Source organism: Callorhinus ursinus, unplaced genomic scaffold (assembly GCF_003265705.2).
Source record: "Callorhinus ursinus isolate GAN/ISIS: 27379988/994484 unplaced genomic scaffold, GSC_fseal_2.0 scaffold8, whole genome shotgun sequence".
NCBI lineage: Eukaryota > Metazoa > Chordata > Mammalia > Carnivora > Otariidae > Callorhinus > Callorhinus ursinus.
This window is the reverse complement of record NW_027397070.1, coordinates 30,110,233-30,124,772: the sequence shown is the minus strand read 5'-3', so window position 1 is coordinate 30,124,772 and position 14,540 is coordinate 30,110,233. Positions and strand designations below refer to the sequence as shown.

General features: G+C 37.9%; 1 protein-coding gene across 9 annotated transcripts in view; it reads right to left on the bottom strand.

The window, feature by feature from the left end:
* KTN1 (kinectin 1) overlaps positions 1-14,540 on the bottom strand; it is a 117,384-nt gene that overhangs the window by 50,023 nt on the left and 52,821 nt on the right. For all 9 annotated transcript variants that reach the window (XM_025869979.2, XM_025869977.2, XM_025869978.2 and 6 more), the window contains exons 8-10: positions 4,303-4,409; positions 3,378-3,510; positions 1,944-2,031 (exon numbers count right to left, since the gene is read on the bottom strand). In XM_025869979.2, coding sequence (XP_025725764.1) covers positions 1,944-2,031; positions 3,378-3,510; positions 4,303-4,409 — 328 coding nt within the window. The remainder of the gene's footprint in view (positions 1-1,943; positions 2,032-3,377; positions 3,511-4,302; positions 4,410-14,540) is intronic.

The window sequence follows — 14,540 nt, the reverse complement described above, 5'->3', positions numbered from 1 at the left end:
AATTAAGATAAAATGAATGGAGAGATAGATAATCACTAACTTGGAAGGGGAAGGTGTTCAGGAAATCTGGAAAGGCTCAGGAAATGGAGATACTAGGTATCATGAGAGCTACCTCTTGGCCCCATAAAACAAACAAGTCCACCACCAACACCACCACCACCAAGGAAGAGAGGCAAATATAGGGAAAAGGAGAAAATGTGTGTGTGTGCATATTTTAAGATGTTACTGCCATAACAAGACACTAATAACAGAATGAAACCCAACTCAAAAAAGAACTCCTTATAATTAAACATAATGGTCATATCCAGGGTTAGAACTCAGAAGAGCATAATTATTTCTTTACCAGCAATAGTGAAAGTTAAAACACTGAATTAATGCCTTCAAACTTCTGTGGGAAAAATTATTTATAACCTAGAACTCTCCAGCCAGCCAAACTACCAATCAAGCATGAAGGTAGAAAAAATAAAAACATTTTCAGATATGCAAAGCCTTAACCAATGTACTTAAAGGCATACTCTCATGGGACTAAAAGATATGTGACTAAATGAGGGAGGAAAGCAAGAAAGATGGTGGTAACACGGTATCCAGAACACTGGTAGTCTCAGGAAGACAGCTATGGAGCCAACCTAGAAAATACACAAGTCCTGAAACAGGAAGACAGAAGACTCCAGAAAGAAAAACTGAAAAGATTCTCCATTACCTCATATGTTGAGAGGTGGGCAGAGGAGAGAGGGTTAAGAGTTTAACCACAGGTAAAATTTTAAATGATAAAATAAGGATCAAACAACTTAAAAACATAAAGCAGTAATCAGCTCAAGAAATTAAACAACATTGTTCATGAGAAGAACTGCAGTTTTAATATTTCTCTTGGCTCAGGACTGAGTTACACTGTCATAATGATGTCAACAACGAATACTGACATGATCAAGAAGTATGCGTAACCATATTGGTAGAATGAGGGGAAGGTGGGAGGAATGGTGTGGGAGTTAAGACCTCATTTCCTGAAATAAAAGTCAACAGATACCTATTAAGAGATAGCAATATGTGTACAAATAGTATGTGTATTTAGAAATATGATGGAGAATACCAAAAGCAAAAATGACTGCTTCTGTTGAGAGTGAGGTTTTATGGTTTACAGTTACATAGTTTATAGAGAAATATAGTTTATAGCTCAATTCTTTTGTCAAAATTCTTATGTGCTTCACTGATGAAATAAAAAATGTAACTTTAAAAAATAAGCTAATGTATCTTAACATAGACATAAACTTTATGTATAAAGAAAAAGACCTTTAAGTATCTTGGGTATATTTAAATATGGAACCAAAAGGAAATACAGGAATGGAGGGATGGCAGGCATGGGGAATCAGAGGGAACCAAGGGTCTAAAAAGCCAAAATTTTATGATCTATCCTGTTTGGAACTATAATTTACTACACTGACTCTTACAGAGAAAAGGAGTAATGGAGACAAATAATACATACAATACAAACTCCATTATCTCCCAGATGGATTCATCAAATTAAGTATAAGTAATGAAACTTAGCATTTAAGTAGACTGTTTTAAGTCAACTATTTGAAATGGTATCGCTCTTGCTTTCTCTTCACAATACAGAAAGTGAGTCCTCCCTTACAAACAAAAAATAAAGAGGTAATCAAGGAACCAGAGGAAATAACTACAGAAATGAAACACACAAACTAGGTTCCTATTACCCTATTATAAACTATAATTTTATCTGCAACTTAATGCTTCAGGATAAAGCTAGTAGAGAATTTATTTTAGAAATTCTAAGAAATCTTAAAAAAATAAAGGTACTCCGAAAGTGCAAAAGCTATTTTTATTGGCCTAAACAAAAAGGTCAAATCATACTTTCTTCATATATAGAGAGGGGAGAAAATTTAACCCAGGACTATATACTAAATTTACATGAATACCTCTCCCCTTACCCTGCTGTGCTGCCTCATGCTCTGCTGTTCTCTTCCTGATATAGCTCTGGACTTCTTCCCACCTTCTCTCTGCTTCTTGTAGTTGAACCTGGAAAAGGTTAAGTCAGCACAATCACAGGATTTCAGGAAAAAAAAAAAAAAAAAAAGGGCATCCTCTTTACTCTTGTCATAAAACTGCTTATTCCATCAGCCTCCTACATTAATAAAATATGCATATATGCCCAGACTTATACAAAGATATCAGCCACAGTCATTCTACCCTCCAAAATGCAGGATTTACAAAAACCAAGTATTTGTGCAGGTAGATCACTATAGCTACTACTATGTATATATCTGACCTATTTAGTTATGATCTGTTTTCCATTTTTATTTTCTTCAGCTGATAGGCTTTCAAAAGACAGGATGGTATCTTTACTGCTAAATCCCAGTAGGAACCTAAAATTCAAATTTTGAGATAGAGCACAACACTTCAATGATGACTATGGTCTTTAGTATAATTTATCTGTTTATCCATATCCATATGGAACTTCCATATTTATAAGTGCCAGCAATAAACACACCAGCAAGACAAATTTTGAATAAAAGGACAATTATATCAATCTCCCACAGGGACCCATAAAAACTTCAAGAAAACAAATTACACTATTTTCCACATTCGATTATTCTCAAAGTCCTTTTAATCCCTTCTCCTTTTAATCCCTACCACTCTGGAACTGGTATTAGGTATGATTCTACCAATGACCCAGGAAGGAATCTAATACACTGGACTTACATAAATTGAACTATATGTTCAATAAATCCTCTCCCCAGGAAAAGGAGAAAAGGACAATTCTATTCACCATTCTACTCAATGTGCATATGCTATAAGGTACAAAAGAAACAAATCTATTCCTCTGTAGCCTGAGCAATCCCATGCATCACTTCTCAGCAGGAGCTTCTCACGGTACTAAGTACCATTCTGGTATCTACAGAAACTGATTTTTTTAATATTACGGCTCAAGTGAAAGCAACTGGAGCATTTCCTGGTCTTGTGCTAAAGCAAAGGAAAATCATCTATTCCAATGCTGGAAGAAAAATATGCTCTACTGAACTTACTAAAAAATCCAAGTTATGGATGATTAATAATATTTAAGGTAATTTTTACCACTTGATTTTTGCCTCATGCACGTGAACCCTAACCACCCAAAGAAGAAATTCTGTTTGTATCTGTCAATCAGCAAATTTCATTTTTCCTATCTTCAGTCTTTAACTTCAGACTCAAGCCTATATTCAATTCTCTCATTACTGCACATGCTTCTACACAGGCAGAACACTTAGACTACAGATTCCTTTAAGCCTCAAACTACATTTCTCAAACCTACATACATATTTAGGTCCCTGAATTGAATATCTACGTTATTTATGAAATGATAAATAAAGATGGGAATAGATCACCTTCAACTGAGTAACTGTTTGTTCAGCATTCTTCTTTTGGACTTCCTCTTGCTGTAGCTTTCCTGTTTTCTCGGTTAGCTCATTAACCAACCTAGCATAATCCTGGCGTAGTTTATTTAGTTCAGCAGACTGCCTGAAAACAGTAACTGGATTAGGAACCTTCTATTATTACAAACACATAAAAAGAACAAAACATATTTGATATTTGTTTTTCTGAGCAATTCCACTTACAGCCAAGCGAAAAAAAAAAGTTTTAAGTGACTACTAATAATGAAGTCTGGTTGACTATAATCTCTGAATCATTTTGGTAACAATTACACAAATTCTAAAATCACCATAATCAAGAAAAATGGATGGCCACACACTCATGAGCAAAAGTCAACAGTGTCACGCTCAAACTGGTGTTCTGAAAATCTATTAAAATCAGACAGAGCGTTTATTCTTGTAAGCATGCGACTAACACTTCTCTAAGGCAGTTTCTCAAAGGAAAGCCCAGAGTCAATTTCATCACTATCACAAGGAATATGTCTTAATATGCAGATTCCTGGGTTCCACCTCAGAGCCACTGAATCATAATCTTTTATGGGCAGGACTCAAGATTATGCTTTTTTTAATGAACATGCCAGATGCCCTTCAGAATAATGAAGTTTAAGAACTACTGTTAAAGGGGATAGATGTTTTAAAACTTAAATATTCAGTTTCATCGATGTGTAGACAATGTTGCACTGCTGGCACTAGTATTTATCACAGAGTTTAGCTGAAGAGTTCTTCACATAGCAAGAAAATTGTTTTTTAGAAACAAATGTAAAACACAGAAGTCTAACCAATCATTATCAAACACCATTTTGATGGTCCAAGAAAATATTCCACCATTCAATGAAAATATTCTGCCATTCAATTAAAAATAAAGCATTTGGAAACATACTTGTTTTCTAGCTGGTTTGTAGTGTTGCTGACAGCATCTCTCAGTATGCCATTCTCCTGCTTCAAGTGAGCTATCTCTGCCTCCATCTGCTCACGAACTTGCTGGAACTAAAAGTATTTTACAAACATAAGATTTTTAGAAACAAAAACTGCCAAAACGAACTTAAAAGAAACTTTATTATAATGAGAATGTAAAAAGAATGAAAAGAATGAAGTTTGGACCATCTTTCTCAAATAAATATAAACAAATTTAAAGGATGAATTACATTTTGATTGTGGTGAATGCAAAGTAAATACAAGCTGCCACAACATTCAAGAATGCAAGTAGATACTAGCTGCTATGATACTGGAAAGGTAAAATAAATACAAACAGAAATGCTGTTTTAGAAATAAAAGAAATTCTTTCCTATCCAACAGACTCCTATAGAATAACCCTATCTTGATCCTGTATCAATTTCATGTCAGCAGTTTTCAATGAAAGATTTTAGTAATCAAAAGTTTAAAAACTGAAAATATGTTTAACATATTTATATTAAGTTACAAATTGAACTATAACCAAATAGATGGCAAATACATCACGCAAAAACCTACTCACTAAAATATTCTGGCCTTTTATTTCTTATCTCAGAATTACAGAACCAAGAGAAAGAATACTGAATCTCATATTCCCATAAGGATAGGTCTTATTTTAGAATGTGAAATAAGCTTAATAATCTTAAGGAAACCTATTCAATTGAGAGAAATTAAAGTATATATATATCTATTTTTCAGAGAACAAATCACATAGAACCTATATCCTGGCTTCTATAAAAAAAAAAGAAAAAATAAATCACTTTCCACCCTCAATAAGAGTACTACAAATACTTGACTAATTTCCAAATTAATAGTAAGTAGCAATTAAGGAAAAGAAAAAAAAATCACTTGAGACTAGGAAAATCAGTTCTTCAATAACCCATTTATTAATGGGAAAAAATATATCAAATGGCTGGGGGTTGGAAAGATAGAGGATTGGGTCAAATGAAAGCACAAAGCAGTGGAAACTTTAAGAACCTGACAACAGATTCATTCACTTCTTCTTTGCTATTAGTGTTTTTCTGTGGAAAACACTGGGACTTTGATAGCAGTGAAGAAGAATTTAAAATTTTTCAGCATGAGACTAGCAATGTGATCAAAATAATATCTTAGAAACAAATATCTGATACTATTAACATGGTAGAATGGAAATGACTGAAAAACCACTATAATTATGCCAGTATGAAATAATAAACTAAGGTGATGTCTAAGAACTGAATGCAAGAATACCCTGAAATAAAATATCTTAAAAGATTTCAGAAAAAAACTGTAAACTGAGCAAGAGAGAGAAGGCAAAGGATTCAAGCATAAGGATAATAATGCCTCAGATGTAGGAAAATAAGAACTTAATCAAAAGCAAGAGTTTGATTTTAGACATATGTTAAATTCGAGGTGATGACGAGAGCTTCCAAATTAAAGCATCAGCTAGCAATGGAAATAATTCAAAAAATCACTGGCCCAGGAAGACATGAACAGACATTTTTCCAAAGAAGACATCCAAATGGCCAAAAGACACATGAAAAAGTGCTCAACATCAGTCGGCATCACGGAAATCCAAACCAACCCCAATAAGATACCACCTCACACCAGTCAGAATGGCTAAAAGTAACAAGTCAGGAAACGACAGATGTTGGCAAGGATGTGGAGAAAGGCGAACCCTCCTACACTGTTGGTGGGAATGAAGCTGGTGCAGCCACTCTGGAAAACAGTATGGAGGTTCCTCAAAAAGTTGAAAATAGAGCTACGCTATGGCCCAGCAATTGCACTACTGAGTATTTACGCCAAAGATACAAATGTAGTGATCTAAAGGAGTACGTGAACCCCAATGTTTATAACAGCAATGTCCACAATAGCCAAACTATGGAAAGAGCATAGATGTCCATCAACAGATGGATAAAGAAGAGGTGGTATATATATATACAATGGAATATTATGCAGCCATCAAAAAAAAGAACTCTTGCCATTTGCAACGATGTGGATGGAACTAGAGGGTATTATGCTAAGCGAAATAAGTCAATCAGAGGAAGACAAGTATCCTATGATCTCACTGATGAGGAATTCTTAATCTTAGGAAACAAACTGAGGGTTGCTGGAGTGGTGGGGGGTGGGAGGGACGGGGTGGCTGGGTGATAGACTTTGGGGAGGGTATGTGCTATGGTGAGCGCTGTGAATTGTGCAAGACTGTTGAATCACAGATCTGTACCTCTGAAACAAATAATATATGTTTAAAAAAAAAAAAAGAAGATAGTAGGAAGGGAAAAATGAAGGGGGGAAATGGGAGGGGGAGACAAACCATGAGAGACTACGGACTCTGAGGAACAAACTGAGGCTTTTAGAGGGGAGGGGCTGGGGGAATGGGTTAGCCCAGTGATGGGTACTAAGGAGGGCACGTACTAAAATGGAGCACTGGGTGTTATATGCAAACAAGGACTCATGGAACACTACATCAAAAACTAAGGATGTAACAGCTTGGGAGCAAGATGGCGAAGGAGCAGGAGACCTGGATTTCGTCTGGTCTCAGGAATTCAGCTGAATAGGGATCAAACCATTCTGAACACCTACGAACTCAACAGGAGATCTAAGAAAAGAATAGCAACAACTCTCTGAACAGAAAAGCGACCACTTACTGGAAGGTAGGACGTGCAGAGAAGTGAACCCGAGGCGATATTCGGGAGGACAGAAGGCGGGGGAGGGAGCCTCCGTTGGCCGCTTCTGGCAAGTAATAGAGCCGTGGAGCACAAAATCGGAACTTTTAGTAAGTCGGCTCTGCTGAGGGATGTCGCTCCAGTGGCTAAGCAGGGGGTGGAACCCTCGCGGGACAGTGTGGTCTCAGGACCCTCGGGGTCACAGAGAGACTGGGGGTGCCTGAGTGCGGCAGAGCTCCCAGGTATTGGAGGGGGTAAGCTGGCTGCAGAGACGGAGCCAAGGTATTGGGAGGCCGCCATTTTCACTCTGGTCCTCCAAAGCTGTACCAAGAGCTTGCAGGGAACAAAAGCTCCTGAGAGCAAACCCGAGCAGCTTGCTTAGCCCTGACCGACAAGGGCGGGGCAATTCTGCCTCCGGCAAAGAAATTTGGGAACCGGCAACAGGCCCCTGCCCCAGAAGATCAGCATGAACAGCCATCCAAGACCAAGTTTACCGATCAAGGAGAACGGGAGAACTCCAGCGCTAGGGGAATACTCCACATAAAATTCATGGCTTTTTTACCATGACTCATTAGTTTTTCAAAGTTAATTTTTTTTTAACTTATTTTTTTGAATTTTTCTTTTTCCCTTTTTCAACCAACATCTTATCAATCCCTTTTTTAAAAAAAACATTTTTTATTTTTCATTTTTAGAGTCATATTTTATCCCTTCATAGTAGTTACCCTTATTTTTGGCAGATATATATATAAGTTGTTCTCTCTTTAAAATTTTGAGATAGTTTCTTCTAATAGATCAAAATATACCCTAAATCACTAGTGTATGGCTTTGTTCTAGTCTCCTGCCTGATCACATTCTCTCCCTTTTTTTTTTTCCTTTTTAAATCTTCTTCTTTCTTTTTAAAAACAACTTCTTATCTTATCAAGTCCTTTTATAAAATCTTTTATAATTTTCATCTTTACAGTCATCTGCCATCCCTTCATTGTATCAACCCTTATTTTGTACATATATAAGTCTTTCTTCCTTTAAAATTTTAGGAGGCACTTTCTTCTAACAGACCAAAATATGCCCAAAATCTAGTGTGTGGCACTGATCTATGCACTAGACTGATCATATTTGATCATATTCTGTTTTTGTTTTGTTCTGTTTTTGTTTGTTTTTATCTTTTTCTTTTTCTTTTTTTTTTCTTTCTTTCCCTTTCCTTTCCCCTGGTTTCAGGTCTTTTCTGATTTGTATAGAGTATATTTGCTGGGGACGTTTTTACCCTGTTAGCATTTTGTTCTCTCATTCATATCTATTCTCCTCTGGACAAAATGACAAGACGAAAGAAATCACCTCAGCAAAAAGAACAAGAGGTAGTACCCTCTGCCAGGTACCTACTCAATACGGACATTAGTGTGATGTTGGACCTAGAGTTCAGAATCATGACTTTAAAGATACTAGCTGGGCTTGAAAAAAGTGTGGAAGTTATTAGAGAAACCCTTTCTGGAGAAATAAAAGAACTAAAATCTAACCAAGTCGAAATCAAAAAGGCTATTAATGAGGTGCAACCAAAAATGGGGGCACTAACTGCTAGGATAAATGAGGCAGAAGAGAGAATCAGTGATACAGAAGACCAAATGATGGAAAATAAAGAGGCTGAGAAAGAGAGAGATAAACAACTACAGGATCAAAAGGGCAGAATTCGAGAGATAAGCGATACCATAAGACCAAACAACATTAGAATAATTGGGGTCCCAGAAGAAGAAGAAAGGGAGAGGGGGCAGAAGGTATATTGGAGCAAATTATAGCAGAGAACTTCCCTAATGTGGGGAAGGAAACAGGCATCAAAATCCAGGAGGCACAGAGAACCCCTCTCAAAATCAATAAAAATAGGTCAACACCCCGACATCTCATAGTAAAACTTACGAGTCTCAGAGAAAAAGAGAAAATCCTGAAAGCAGCTCGGGAGAAGAGATACATAACCTACAATGGTAGAAACATTAGACTGGCAACAGACCTATCCACAGAGACCTGGCAGGCCAGAAAGGGCTGGCATGATATCTTCAGAGCACTAAACGAGAAAAATATGCAGCCAAGAATACTATATCCAGCTAGGCTGTCATTGAAAATTGAAGGAGAGATAAAAAGCTTCCACGACAAACAAAAACTAAAGGAATTTGCAAACACAAAACGAGCCCTCCAAGAAATATTGAAAGGGGTCCTCTAAGCAAAGAGAGAGCCTAAAAGCAGCATAGATCAAAAGGAACACAGACAATATACAGTAACAGTCACCTTACAGGCAATACAATGGCACTAAATTCATATCTTTCAATAGTTACCCTGAATGTAAATGGGCTAAATGCCCCAATCAAAAGACACAGGCTATCAGACTGGATTAAAAAACAAGACCCATTAATATGCTGTCTGCAAGAGACTCATTTTAAACCCAAAGACACTCCCAGATTGAAAGTGGGGGGGTGGAAGACCATTTACCATGCTAATGGACACCAAAAGAAAGCTGGGGTGGCAATCCTTCTATCAGACAAATTCGATTTTAAAACAAAGACTGTAATAAGAGATGAGGAAGGACACTATATCCCACTTAAAGGGTCTATCCACCAAGAAGATCTAACAATTGTAAATATCTATGCCCCTAACATGGGAGCAGCCAATTATATAAGCCAATTAATAACAAAAGCAAAGAAACACATTGACAACAATACAATAATAGTGGGGGACTTTAACACCCCCCTCACAGAAATGGACGGATCATCTAAGCAAAAGATCAACAAGGAAATAAAGACTTTAAATGACACACTGGACCAAATGGACTTCACAGACATATTCAGAACATTCCATCCCAAAGCAACGGAATACACTTTCTTCTCGTGCCCATGAAACATTCTCCAGAATAGATCACATCATAGGGTCACAAATCAGGTCTCAACTGGTACCAAAAGACTGGGATCATTCCCTGCATATTTTCAGACCACAATGCTTTGAAACTAGAACTCAATCACAAGAGGAAAGTCGGAAAGAACTCAAATACATGGAGGCGAAAGAGCATCCTACTAAAGAATGAATGGGTCAACCAGGAAATTAAAGAAGAATTAAAAAAATTCATGGAAACCAATGAAAATGAAAACACAACTGTTCAAAATCTTTGGGATACAGCAAAGGCAGTCCTAAGAGGAAAGTATATAGCAATACAAGCCTTTCTCAAGAAACAAGAAAGGTCTCAAATACACAACCTAACCCTACACGTAAAGGAGCTAGAGAAAGAACAGCAAATAAAGCCTAAACCCAGCAGGAGAAGAGACATAATAAAGAGGAGAAATCAATGAAATAGAAAGAACAGTAGAACAGATGAACAAAACTAGAAGCTGGTTCCTTTGAAAGAATTAGCAAGATTGATAAACCCCTGGCCAGACTTATCCAAAAGAAAAATGACCCAAATCAACAAAATCATGAATGAAAGAGCAGAGATCACAACCAACACCAAAGAAATACAAACAATTATAAGAACATATTATGAGCAACTCTATGCCACCAAGTAGATAACCTGGAAGAAATGTGTGCATTGCTAGAGATGTATCAACTACCAAAATTGAAGCAGGAAGAAATAGAAAACCTGAACAGACCTATAACCACTAAAGAAATTGAAGCAGTCATCAAAAATCTCCCAACAAACAAAAGCCCAGGGCCAGATGGCTTCCCAGAGGAATTCTACCAAACATTTAAAGAAGAATTAATACCTATTCTCCTGAAACTGTTCCAAAAAATAGAAATGGAAGGAAAACTTCCAAACTCATTTTATGAGGCCACCATTACCTTGATCCCCAAACCAGACAAAGACCCCATCAAAAAGGAGAATTACAGACCAATATCCTTGATGAACATGGATGCAAAAATTCTCACCAAAATACTAGCCAATAGGATCCAACAGTACATTAAAAGGATTATTCACCATGACCAAGTGGGATTTATCCCAGGCTGCAAGGTTGGTTCAACATCCGCAAATCAATCAACGTGATACAATACATTAACAAAAGAAAGAACAAGAATCATATGATCCTCTCAACAGATGCAGAAAAAGCATCTGACAATCCCAAAACTCTTCAGAGTATAGGGATAGGAGATACATACCTCAAGATCATAAAAGCCATCTATGAAAAACCTACAGCGAATATCATTCTCAATGGGGAAAAGCTGAGAGCTTTTCCCCTAAGGTCAGGAACGCGGCAGGGATGTCCACTATCACCACTGCTATTCAACATAGTATTAGAGGTCCTAGCCACAGCAATCAGACAACAAAAAGAAATCAAAGGCATCCAAATCGGAAAAGAGGAAGTCAAACTCTCACTCTTTGCAGATGATATGATACTGTATGTGGAAATCCCAAAAGACTCCACCCCAAAACTGCTAGAACTCATACAGGAATTCAGTAAAGTAGCAGGATATAAAATCAATGCACAGAAATCAGTGGCATTCCTATACACCAACAACAAGACAGAGGAGAGACAAATCAAGGAGTCGATCCCATTTACAACTGCACCCAAAACCATAAGATACCTAGGAATAAATTTAACCAAAGAGGCAAAGGATCTGTACTCAGAAAACTATAAAATACTCATGAAAGAAACTGAAGACACAAAGAAATGGAAAAACATTCCATGCTCATGGATTGGAAGAACAAACATTGTGAAGATGTCAATGCTACCTAGAGCAATCTACACATTCAATCCCCATCAAAATGCCATCCATTTTTTTCAAAGAAATGGAACAAATTATCCTAAAATTTGTATGGAACCAGAAGAGACCCCAAATAGCCAGAGGAATATTGAAAAAGAAAAGCAAAGCTGGTGGCATCACAATTCCGGACTTCCAGCTCTATTACAAAGCTGTCATCATCAAGACAGTATGGTACTGGCACAAAAACAGACACATAGATCAATGAAACAGAATAGAGAGCCCAGAAATGGACCCTCAACTCTATGGTCAACTAATCTTTGACAAAGCAGGAAAGAATGTCCAATGGAAAAAAGACAGTCTCTTCAACACATGGTGTTGGGAAAATTGGACAGCCACATGCAGAAGAATGAAACTGGACCATTTCCTTACACCACACACAAAAATAGACTCCAAATGGTTGAAAGACCTAAACGTGAGACAAGAGTCCATCAAAATCCTAAAGGAGAACACAGGCAGCAACCTCTTCGACCTCAGCCGCAGCAACTTCTTCCTAGAAACATCGCCAAAGGCAAGGGAAGCAAGGGCAAAAATGAACTATTGGGATTTCATCAAGATAAAAAGCTTTTGTACGGCAAAAGAAATAGTCCACAAAACCAAAAGATAACTGACAGAATGGGAGAAGATATTTGCAAATGACATATCAGATAAAGGGCTAGTATCCAAAATCTCTAAAGAACTTATCAAACTCAACACCCAAAGAACAAATAATCCAATCAAGAAATGGGCAGAAGACATGAACAGACATTTTTCCAGAGAAGACATCCAAATGGCCAACAGACACATGAAAAAGTGCTCAACATGACTCGGCATCAGGGAAATCCAAATCAAAACCTCAATGAGATACCACCTCACACCGGTCAGAATGGCTAAAATTAACAAGTCAGGAAACGACAGATGTTGGCGGGGATGCAGAGAAAGGGGAACCCTCCTACACTGTCGGTGGGAATGCAAGCTGGTGCAGCCACTCTGGAAAACAGTATGGAGGTTCCTCAAACAGTTGAAAATAGAGCTACCATATGATCCAGCAATTGCACTACTGGGTATTTACCACAAAGATACAAATGTAGGGATCCAAAGGGGTACGTGCACCCCAATGTTTATAGCAGCAATATCCACAACAGCCAAACTGTGGAAAGAGCCAAGATGTCCATCGACAGATGAATGGATAAAGAAGAAGTGGTATATATACACAATGGAATATTATGCAGCCATCAAAAGGAATGAGATCTTGCCATTTGCAACGACGTGGATGGAACTGGAGGGTGTTATGCTGAGTGAAAGAAGTCAATCAGAGAAAGACATGTGTCATATGGCCTCACTGATATGAGGAATTCTTAATCTCAGGAAACAAACTTAGGGTTGCTGGAGTGGTGGGGGGGTGGGAGGGATGGAGTGGCTGGGTGATAGACATTGGGGAGGTTATGTGCTATCATGAGCGCTGTGAATTGTGCAAGACTGTTGAATCACAGATCTGTACCTCTGAAACAAATAATGCAATATATGTTAAGAAAAAAAAAAAAAGAAGAAGATTGCAGGAGGGGAAGAATGAAGAGGAGTAAGTCGGAGGGGGAGACGAACCATGAGAGACGATGGACTCTGAAAAACAAACTGAGAGTTCTAGAGGGGAGGGGGATGGGGGATGGGTTAGCCTGGTGATGGGTATTAAAGAGGGCACATTCTGCGTGGAGCGCTGGTGTTATGCACAAACAATGAATCATGGAACACTACATCAAAAACTAGTGATATAATGTATGGTAATTAACATAACAATAAAAAATTTAAAAAAAAACTAACGATGTAACATATGCTAACATAATAAAAAATAAAATAAAAACAAAAATCACTGGCCCAGAAAGCTCAAATAGGGGGAATATTAGACACCCACTAGGTAAGCCGTCCCAAACCATGTTCTTCAACAGCCTCTTCATCAATGATAAAAATGCTATTTCAATCTTAGAGAAAGAGAACAAACCAACCAACCACTGGTTCAGACTTAACTGGAATCATGAAAACAAGTAGTATGTAGAAAAGACAGTAAGAACTGAACCTTCTGAAACACTGAAAGAGAGGTAAAAGCCAAGAGACAGGTCACTCAGGCCAAAACCTTAGAAGTCATCCTTCATTATCAGCTCTCTCTTGCTCTCTCCTCCACTCCATCACCAACCCCCCTCTACTAACTCTTATGTATCACTCAAACTCAACCCCTCACTGTCAACATCTGATTTTAGGCCCTTGTTCTTGGACTTGGATTCCTGCAAAAGCCTTGCAATCATCTTGTTCCACTCTCCACACTGCTACCAGAGTAATAACTAAAAATACTAATCAAACTGCTGAGTTGCCTAACTCCTTTAATGGCTCCCCAGTCTTCAGGTATATAAGGGCCTTTAAGACAGGGCCTCTATTTACATCTCTAGATCTTTTCCTCATTCTAGCCCTGAGTCCACGGGAGTGGACTCCTGTCTCACTGGGCAATCTCTATCAGAAACACCTGGGATGCACTCACTGAAAAGCTATATCCTGGGCCCCAAAATAGACCCACTGAACAATAATCACCTCTAGGGATGGGACTAAGGAATCACACCAAGTAATAACCCAGTACCCATTTCTTCACTCTTTTACCTGATAATGCCTAATTGTTTTAAAACATTCAACACAGTTCGCATATCATTTCTAACAAGACTTCCCTATAATCCTCATCTTCCCTACTCCCCAACCCAATGGTTCCAAAGCACCCACTGGTTACCTCTACAGTAATCCCCCCTTATCCACAGGTAGTAATACCTTGGAAGAC